Source organism: Rhamphochromis sp. 'chilingali' (assembly GCF_963969265.1).
Source record: "Rhamphochromis sp. 'chilingali' genome assembly, chromosome: 1".
Lineage (NCBI taxonomy): Eukaryota > Metazoa > Chordata > Actinopteri > Cichliformes > Cichlidae > Rhamphochromis > Rhamphochromis sp. 'chilingali'.
Window position 1 is genome coordinate 45,191,367 of NC_137929.1, and position 11,000 is coordinate 45,202,366.

Consider the following 11,000-nt stretch of genomic DNA (forward strand, 5'->3'; position numbering starts at 1 on the left):
ACCACTACATACTAACAGTGTTGGGACTAACGCGTTATTAAATAACACATTACAGTAACTACGTTATTATTGTGGTAACGAGCACGGGGAAGTGCACCCAGACCCAGGTGGTGTTACCCTTTTCCCTGCGGTGGGGAGAGGCAGACCGCCCCGACTCCGCAGCAGCAGGGAGGCCCCACACTCCAGACCGCAGTCGAACGGCCAACTCCTCCTCCTAGCCCCCCCGCTCCAGCAGGCCGCAGAGAATGGAGGTGAGAGAAGACTCCAAAACCTCCCTCCACCCGCTCATTGTAGTGTTGATGCATGTGTGTTCTAAGGTGCATTTAAAACCCAGGAGGGCATGGAGCTACCTGCCAGAGAGCAGCAGGTAAGCGCATAGTCCCTCCTGATAGCCCTCAATGTCTACGTGTATTTAAAATTGAGAGGTGGGCAATGATGCCAGGGGTGAGGTGTACACACTGATGGTAACTTGGACTCCGTGTATCGTGCCCACCCCCAAGATCCTATATGTATGTGTAATGAGAGTGTGAGTAATGTGAATGTCTAAGTTGTGGGATAAAATTGAGGCAGAGGCAGCCAGAAGGGGACAGAGGGGGGGGGGGGGGGGGTAGCCTCCTCTGCACCCTGGTGGCATACCCCTACTCCCTGGGGCCAGCTCCCCCGCTGACCCCAGTAGGCACCCCAATACCAGTATAGGCTTTTAATGCCTTTAGGTAAAAAACTACATTTTCCGCGAAAATGACATCACTTCCGGTTTCGGGCAGGAAATGGTGGACATGCAATCGTTAGCGCTGACCCCAGTTTCAATGTGGGAAGTGTTACAAACAGCTGATCGGATCGTGTTTCTGGAATATTATGTTTTTGTTCCTGCAAGCTCTTTTTATACAACTTTTGGAAAGGAAACCGTGACGTAGGACAAGCTGATGGCATAAGATGTAAGTACAACTCCTCCGGTTTCATATGCAAAAAAAAATATTGCGCTGGCTTACGCGGTTCCGGTTCTTTAAATATAGTTACGCAAAACAGAGCGTGCCAGCTCCGACCGGCTTTATAGGGTTAAATCCAACTTATTTCTGATTGCAATTTTCTTGCAAACAAATGGAGAACACAAACTGTCCAAAAACCTCTCACGTTTAGCTGTTTTTTGTAAAAACAACTTTTTCTTTGGTCATTTTAGCCTTTTTGGCCAGGGTGAAGGGAGTATCTGCCATCAAACAAGAAGACAGCCGCATGTAACTACGACGGTGTTTGCTAGTTCACCTTACATGCATTAATGTAATAACGTGGTTAGCCTACTGAACGTAAATTACACACGAACAACATTAAGCTACTCACGCAGAGAAGAACGTCTGCTGCTTCCATCATCATCCGTCATCATTTCTGCTACACTGGCAGGGCTAGGGGCCAGGACTCTCCTCTTCGGGTTCTTGGGGGATGTTGCTAACTCCGGGTCCAATAACAGGCACCACACCCGCAGTAGATGTGCTCGGTGTGAGGTCTCGCAGCAAGCTACCAAATAAGATGCATTTCTCAGCTTTTAAAAAAACGCAGGTGTTTCATCAGATTCGAGGAGTTACCTCCTTTGCACAGTATCACCTTAAAGCACTTGTTGCAGGCTGCTGAGTTTGCATCTTTTGCTGTGAAGTACAGCCAGACTTTGACCGCTTCGCCTTGGGCATTTTTAATCTGTAGATCTGCTCTAAAAGAACGTACGTACCTGTGCCCGCCTACTATCGTATCCGGTGGCACCGGATACTGGTACCCATCCCTACTCCAAAACTCTAGTGCTGCTGCTATCATTTTTACTAATTCAGTGATCCTGCTAACGTTACAAGGGCTCAGCATATGTTTTTCTTTACACTGTGATATTCAGCATTAGTGAGTATATTTTCTTAATATTAGTTTACTAAAACACCTAATAAGAGGTGTAAACGTGAGCGTGAATGGTTGTCTGTCTTCATATGTTAACCCCGTGACAGATTTGTGAGCTGTGCACGGCGAACCCCGCCTCTCGTCCTGTGATAGCTCTGATATCCTGAATTGGATGAGCAGAAGACAGTGGATGAATGCACAATTGAAGCACTTTATGTGTTGAGCACTGTTACACCCCAGTCTAGGGGTACAGGAACGCAACATAAGTTTGAAAAGATTGCCCCGCCCTGGTCCTCAAAACCATACACAGAGGGAAAACCAATTTCTTAATGAACGGTGGTTTATTTTTCTACACTGCAAAATGAAGCTCCGAGGTGAACAAAGGCCAAAATAACAAACAAAACAAGCTAAGTCAGGAGGAGGTGCTATCTAAAACCCTATGTGAAATCAAAAACCAAACAAAAGACAAGCGCTACACCTAACTGAGATAAACAGGAGAAAACAGTGCAAGGGAAAACAATAAGGCAGCTCATCCCTTCTGTTCCAGTGCTATTTACAATGAAAACTAATGTACACACTATATACAGAACTCAGAAAGTTGCAAAAGTCACAGGCAAAAATGTCACAGGTTTTGGAGGCCAGGGTCAGGTCTGCTGCTGCTGTCAGTGGCTGCCCGGGACAACTGCTGGTGAGGGATTTTGAATGAGACCACATGACCAGGGGACCAATCAGCAGCCGTCAGCTCATCCACTCAGGGACCTACAAAGACTTAAAGACACAGACAAAGAAACAGCCAGCAAAACAGATTATGGCCAGGGCCATAACAAGCACGTTGTCACGTTGATGGAAACATCGGGTCGGTTGGGCGCTCGGTGCTTTGCTCGTGGAGTAAAAGAGCCAAGCATTGTACCTTGAGATTAGCAGAAGTATTATAGTTGTTTTGATAAAACAGTCATAGTACATTATATGGATTGCATGGATTTTATGCAATAATACTGAAGAGAATCATTACACACAGCCTTCAGAAACTATCATGTAATTTGCAACCAACACATTTTACAACTTGAATCACTTCAGTGAACATAAAGCTCTTATTTACACACCTGTCTATAAATTCCTCAGTAATATTGTACAAAACCCAAAAAGAACCTTTCTATGTGAAAAATATTTCCTTAACCCGTTTCTAATTATGCCATTTTAAGAGTCATCAGTCTGTTCATATTTTTTATGCATGCTGTGGATCCAGCTGTATAAATAATGTGTAACTTACTCTGAAAAAAGAACTAAAAATGAATTTACTTAACCTAAAAGAAAGAACACAACTAAAAAAAAGGGAGTAAAAGTAGACATTTTTCACTGGCAGCTTGACCTCATTAATGCCCGTGGCTTTTCTAGCCAAGTTTTTTTCCTTCTTTTTTAAATCTAAACCTTTGTCAAAAAAGTCTCACGAAACATCTTGTCAGCTGTGAAGCTCTTTTATACAGTAACACACCACTTATGACTTAGCATTTTATGTTTTGTTGAGCTGTATGTCCAGATTTTGCTCTTCTGCACCCTCTGGTGGTGAAGTATAGAGGGTTCAGTTGTTTGCAGGTTGGATCTCCACCCGGCCACTTTATGCTGGCACACATGGTGTCTGCATGCTGCAGCTCGTGGAGAAAATATCGTTCAAAAAGAAGAAATAAGTGAGAAAGAAGGCCATAAAGGACTATTTAGCCCCTCTTGGATGTCAGCTCACGAGGTTTGTGTATTTTAAATGTTTTATTTTCTGTATTTAAGGACTTTTGATTGATTGACACTAAGTACAAGAGTGCATTTTGATGTTTTGTTTTATTGTTTTTGAGTAGTTCTCACGGGTTGTCAAGACCAGAATGAAGCCTGTTTTATAACTCTACCCTCAAGTGTTGTGTGCCAAATCATTAACAAAAGTGAGTAATGACTCATACGTACTAATAAACAAATCTAAAGAACTCTGAAATTTCTGGTGTTCTTTGTATAACTGCTAAATCTAAAATTCAGAATAACAGTCACAAGTTTTATTTACAAAAACACCATGTTGAGCTATATTAAGTGCAGGAGCAAGAGAAGGAAGGGAAAAACACACTCCACTCTTCAGACACTCAGGCTCACGATCTCTCTCCACACCACCCTGCCAGACTTCAGGGAAACGGTTCAGGAAACAGGGACCGGTCAAGGGAATCTATTTAATCTCAATCAGAATGGACTAGAACATCCACTCTCTGGTGAGTCCCTTGCATATTTTTAAATCCAGCCCCCTCCCCAAAATCTAATCCTGTGTGTAAATATATCTGGAAGCGTCTCAATTGCTTTGGACTCTCTTATGTAGGCTTTGCGTAAAAACACGTAGAACTTGAACACACTCCATCACACTTTTTTATGGTCTATACCCACATACTGAAAAAACTGATGCCTGAGGACTCGTCAAGCTCCACATTAACAGGCAGCTATAAATAACTTATACACAAACAACACCAGCCGTCTCTTTTTAATTGCTTAAGCTAAAATTTTACTTTGGAGGTGTGCTCGTAAGCAAATCTAGATGACCAGCCGAGTTAAAACAACAAAATTACAATCTTTAAACACCTGCAAGTTATAATGAATTACAGTGGAGTGCCAAAACCACACAGACACTACAAACAATAAATTCAGAGAACTCGAGGGAAGAATCTGTGCTGCAAAAAGCTGAGTCAGGCAACTTATGGACTCCGTTTATTCATGTATGAGTAAGTCAGTGAACTTATGATACCATGTCAACTGATTACTGCACTCCAGTCACAAGAACACTTATAATTCAGATCACAGCAGGTAGACTGAACAGAAAATCCAGAGGGCAAAATACTAAGTGATTTCAGTTTTCTATAAAGGTTATGACAAACTTCAGACATTTAGTTTTATTCCAAATACATTTTCAACAGTATCAACAGTTTGATGTGCATACTTGCAAAACAACGATTCGTAGTAATAGTAACCAAAGAGGGTGTCAGATTTATCTGATTTCATGTTTTACTGGTGGGTTTGTGTGCAGACATACTTCGTCGATCTGTCTTTCCCATACAAAAGCTGTGTCTGCCATTTCTGAGAGTTAACACTCCAGGTGTGGGCTGCGATAAGTGGGCCCCACCATGGCTCCACAGTGCGGGACCCACAAGTTAGAAAACGTTTGTTTGTTGCTGGGTCTGTTGCGTCTTTTCAAATTGCATGTCAGTTAAAAAACGTTACTCCAATTTTGCTCGCTTCTCTTTTGCAGAGCTAACTAGATGCTAAATACTCAGAATGAATGTTGTCCTAACATAGTTATCTTAAGTAAGATTTACTTCGTTTTTTAGGCAATGAATTTCCATATTTTCTTTAAGTTCTGGGAACTACCGTATTTTCGGACCATAAGGCGCACCGGATTATAAAGCGCACTAAGCGAAACAAAACTCATTCTTCTTGCTTCCTCCACTTCCGTCCCATTGATTCATTAATGCTGAATTCTCTCGCAGCTGCTCTATTCCCATGTTCTACTGCATGACTGACAGCCTTGAGTTTGAAATCTGCTTCGTAAGCATGTCTCTTAAGAGGTGCCATTTTGGGATTGTTATACACAGACAGTACGGTAATATTATGTTGAAGCACAGTACGTATTACTCCACAAGGCTCCTGACTATGGTAGCCATAATGTTCTGACAATCCATCAAGCAGTGCGGCTTGGTAGCTTACCAAAGTTGTACTAAAACATTTTTGACAGGTTTGTCAAATAACATAAAATAAAATAGCACTTTTCTTTCACTTGTTTTTATGCAAAATCCTCTGGTGACTGATACATGAAAAGGACTGCCTTCCACGTTACTGTTTAGGCTGAAATCATGGTGAGCCTTAACAGTATGATGTATGTATGTAACACTATGACATGATGATGTTTGAAGGCTCATCATATTGTCACTTTTCTCTTGTTCCAACTTCTTGACAACCAAATTGAATTTCAACTATAACAATTAAAATCAGTTTTAAATACACTGTCTTTGATTTTGTTGACACATGTCTCTCAAGTCTTTTAATGTCAACAAGTTTTTAACCCAACATAATAATTTTAAAGAATACTAATTATTCACTGCAAGTTATGTCCCACAGCACATGTGCAATCATCTTGCTGAAATATTATTATTATTATTATTTTTATTATTATTTATAATGTGTATAATCTTTAAAATAAACCTTAATTATGTCTAAGGGAAAACAAACATAATTTTAACAATAATTAGTGTTCTACAAGTATTATAGCCATTGTAATTAAACACATGTGGGATATAAACCATTCATATTTGTCATGACTATGTGCAGGCAGGAAGGAAAGGGATCCAATATGCAGACTCACAGAGGCAGAACTCAAAAACCACAGCTTTATTGCTGGCAAAAGACAAAACAAAAGTGAAACTGGGACACACTGTAAAACCTAATAAGTTCACAGAACTCAAAAATTGTTGTGTAACAGATTACACAACAATTTTTTAGTGATGTTTTTAAAAGTTTTAAGTTTAACTAAAATAAAAATTATAGTTGCAGTTGCCTTAAATTACCTCAATGTTAACTCATAAATGTTGATATTCCTCAACTTATAATTAGGGAGTAATAAACTCAAAATGTTCAATTTTTTCAACTTAATTAAGGTGGGAAATACACTCAAAATATTTTACATATTGCAACTCATACGATGTGGGAAATAAACTCAAACTTTTTCATATTTTCTAACTTATAATATGGGAAATAACACTTAAAATCTTCAATATTTTTTAAAATACTGTGGGAAATACACTTACAAATAATTCTAAACTGTTTACCCAGTAAATTATAATCAGCTAAAAGTGTTAGAAAACATGAAAGTAACAACACTAACAATTTAACAACTTTTTATTAAACACAATGTGCTTTTAAAAAGGCACAAACAACAGAGCTCACTCATAAAAAAGTGCTTCATAAATAAAACAAGAGAAAAAGACTCCAAGGGTCTCCATCTCAATTCTAAAATTCAATAACATTTTCAGTATTAACAGCAATTGCAGCTATTAGAACATTGATGCATTTAACACTTACTGTACCTTGACAGCTGCAGCTCACTTTCTTTTTTAAAAATACATAAAAAAAAACAGTACTGGTTTCCACTGCTGTACTTATAGGGAACAAACATCAAGGCAGTGCATTTACGTATTAGGCAACAGAACATTAAACATGAATAGTGAACTGAACAGTCATCTTAAATGTGAGGTAGAAGAGGCAAATGATTAGGAAAAAAACAAACAAAAAAGCTTCCTCAATACTCAGCTTAACAAGTAGTCCATTCTGAGTGATTCACTCATTGAACAAATCATTCTTCAGCATCAGTAGACGCCCTTTCAGTGGTTTGTTGTCCTCAAGGCACATCACAACCTTCTGGATAAATGTGAATGTAAGCTCAAGTTTCTTTGGGTATTGTAGGTCTAATGCATAGATGTACCCAAAGAGCAGGAGAAATGACTCAGCCAGATTTGTGGGACCATTCACAAGTATTTCATCCTCAACGACAATGCAGATGCTTTCGGGACTGAAGAGGGCCGAATCAGTAGTGTCATCCGTGACAACTGTCAGCAGAGCCACAGGAGTGTCAGTGAGGTCTGGACCATCTGCTGACTGCAAAACAAAAATAATACAAGAATGAGTTCAGCCCCACAAGGACACAAATCATGCTATTGATTAGAGGTGTGAATCTTCATAAGTCGCACGTTTCTTTTAGGATTATAATGTCAACGATTTAATTTGATATTGCGATACATCATGATGCATTACAATAATCTTAATTTGGGTTTGGTTTCAAAACATATGTGTAAATAAATGTTTTCAATAATAAATATATGCCAAGATATTTGTTTTTGTTATTTACCAAACATTTCTCTGACCACAACATGGCACCTCCAAAAAAATAGAACACTTGAATTTTAAAAAGGGAGATAGTTTTTATCTGCAGATTTTTTTTGTATAATAATCTTTCAACTATTTTCATGTTTTCTGGTTTATGCGTAACAATCTTCTTGCAATCTTATTCAACAATAGTTGATATATGGGAGAAAACAAGTCAGATGAGGACTGTGTTGAACATCCTTCCTGATATACACCCTGGTTCTCCTTGAGTTCTGAGCGATGTCATATGGTTGATGCTGAGGCCAGTACACTTACATCACAAGTCCTGAATAACGTGGAGGCATCTTCACGCAGGTACACAGGAAGTGCACGAAGGACGAGGGCCCGTCTTGTATTTACATCATGCTGTTCCTAGATGAACACACAATATCTATTAGAATAGTATTTACACAAATGCAGAGTAAAAACAAAGTGTTGGATAGCCATGTTCTGATTGTCATTGTTATAGATCAGGGGTGTCCAAACTTTTTGTGTAACGGGCTAAACCTGTCAATCTAGAAGGGTAACCCAAAAAAAATCTAAAAATTTTGAATAATTCAAGGCAAAATTCTCTAGTTTCTTTGTATTTATTTTTTATTTAAATTGGGACACAAATTATAAAACTCACCCACTGACAACTGGTGAAATGTTGACTCTCTGTAGCGCTCTTTGCAGTCTGATATCTGTAAACAATATGTGCACAAAGACGACTTATTAATGTTCAAAAACATTTTTTGCACAGCACACACACACAAGTAGTCAGCTGATCTCATCTGATGCAGATCTGCTCCTTGATCAAGTGACATTTGTCCGGATTTTTGGCACGAGTGACGTCGAATCAGCACCGCAGCTGGATGGCCCGATTTACATACCCAGCGCAGCTGATACTCACTACAATAATTTACTAAGATTATATGCACTCCTGTTATTAAGTCCAGTTCAGTCTGTTAATGTTAACCGTTTCAAACTAATGTTGATAGGTGTGTTGCTAAGCTTAATAACTTAAATAACAAACTTGAAATTTACCCGTCCTATTTTCCCTTTTATTGTTTTTTCTCTGTGCTGTAAATCTTCTGTCTAAGAAGAAATCTGAGGCTGCTGTTCTGAAAATAAGCTACCAAAGCTTTTTCTGAATGAATCAATAAAGATCCATTTATGGAAAGCTGTGATGAAAGCAGTTTTGTCTTTAATTATATTCAACAATATAACATATTCGACCACTTTTAAGTGATTTTGTGATCTTTAATACACTTTAATACACTAAAGTTAAGGTTATTTACCTAATTTCTAGTAAGTAGCCCTCAGTGAAAAAAGTTTGGACACCCCAGCCTTACAGGTTAGGGAGTATTTGTGATCCGCACAGTCTGCATCAATGATTCTTTCTTAGCCTGGGAGCAGAACGCGGCTCTTTATTTTCATTTCATTTCAATTTATCTAGCAAAGATCGATAGGGTCTGGCTTAAAGGTGTCAAGGAGGCGCCTCAGTCTGGCTGGTTGAGCCTTGTCGAATTAGCGCGAACAATTTAGCTGAACTTCGTTCGTAGCACCGAGTTCGACCAGTGTATAATGTTAGGCTGAATCAGGCGATGCATTTTTCCGCAAGCCTTGACTTGTAGAGCTCGCTTAGTGGAATACCCCTCTAAACTGTTAAAAGGATTTCGAGATTATCTCACAACCACACATTTGAGACTACGAAAAAATACAAACGTGTCTAATTACCATCATGATAACACACTCATGTTGTTTATTATTGTTCGCTTCATGCTAGCACACACACACAGCTCAACAGCGTAAACTACTGACTGTGTAACACGGACACTTATTGAAATAAGTATACTCACAATACGCACGTACATTACCGGCGAATACGACAACCAGTGGAAAGTTTTAGTAGAAAGTTCAAATGCATGGAGCTAGAACTGCCACCGTCAACTTCCCGGGCAAGAATACAATGCATTATGGGAAATGTTGTCCCCCACGGAAAACCGCCAAAACGTTACATCATTCTAATTTGAAATAACATTACGTATTTGTCACATTAGAAAACTTCTAAAATTACAATTACTTGGATTCGAATTCATTTATAACAAACATTCACTGTGCACAAAGTACGAATATATTTCCAGTAAAAAATAAAAAAGAATGTTTATCGAAATTAAATTTAAACAAAACAAAAACACGTTAGACTTACCAAATTTAGGGCAGTTGATGAAAAAAAATAAGGTGGTGGTCGTGGTGGGTTGAAGTTGGGGACTCTTAATCCACACGGGCTGGCCAAAACTTCCCCGTATCAAGGTAAATTCAAGATGGCTGACTAAGCTTTCCTGAGGGAGCGACAAGACTCCACCCACCAGAACGTCACTAATATATGCTTCTTAAACGTTTTGAGCGTTCCAAAAAATTTAGCTAAAAAATATTGAGCCCTATTCAATTAAAGCTGCATAAAAGCCAACAGAGCTCAATACTTTATAGTTTGCTCAACTACAAAACGACATTTGAGTGTTATGAGCTTATTAGTTATGAGCTAGAACAACTGTTAGGGATTACAGTGCAGCTAGAAACTGTGGATGAAAACAGAGCACACAGGCAAGTATGAGGGACGACGTGACAACGAGCAGGGACACACGCAGACACTAAATACAGAAGAGGAACAGGGCAAAGAGCAGACACCTGGGAAACACGGCTGACACTAATCACACAGACTAGACGGGGGAGAGCAAACAGAACATCACGCACACAGACCGAAGACTATCAAAGTAAAACTGTAAGTACACTGAATTTTACAGACTCAGACCCACAAGTAGACACTACGACAACACGGACATGACAACAGAGGGAACAAAGACACGTGGGACCAGGGTAGGCACAGGACAGAGGGGCTAAAAATACAAACAGAAACCAAAATCACAGGAAACTCAAGATACTGGATCAAAATGACCCCGAAATGTGACAATATTACCATAATCCATTTATGGCTACACACATTTTGACTGGTGTAAAAGTGGTCAAATCAAAAAAGGTTTAGCTTGAACTGAGAAACATAATGTTTCCTTGTTTCTTTTTATTTTGTTTCTTCTGTTGGAAAGTGTTAATGGTATAACAAAAGTCCATCCAGAAGACTGTAGCACTTACAAAAAAGCATAATGTTTATGCTTGCAATATAACCTTTAGTTTAAAGTCTGCCTTGCGGACCA

The 11,000-nt window shown here is 39.2% G+C and overlaps 1 protein-coding gene across 6 annotated transcripts; it reads right to left on the reverse strand.

Annotated features, from left to right (window-relative positions):
* Positions 1–6,765: 6,765 nt before the first annotated feature.
* Positions 6,766–10,251, reverse strand: LOC308391555 (uncharacterized protein). Of its 6 annotated transcripts, none has more exons than XR_013970654.1 (4): positions 9,998–10,251; positions 8,439–8,489; positions 8,083–8,178; positions 6,766–7,539 (listed from the first exon to the last, which is right to left on the reverse strand). XR_013970654.1 is itself a non-coding variant. In XM_080874194.1 (4 exons), exons 1-4 carry the CDS (start codon positions 9,660–9,662, stop codon positions 7,222–7,224), a joined length of 480 nt encoding a protein of 159 aa, XP_080730320.1. In that variant the 5' UTR covers positions 9,663–9,973; the 3' UTR covers positions 6,766–7,221. The 6 variants fall into 6 exon arrangements, 1 of the variants encoding a protein (XP_080730320.1); XR_013970655.1 differs by having other exon boundaries at positions 8,435–8,489; positions 9,998–10,212; XR_013970656.1 differs by lacking the exon at positions 9,998–10,251 and adding an exon at positions 9,661–9,978.
* Between the last annotated feature and the right edge of the window lie 749 nt (positions 10,252–11,000).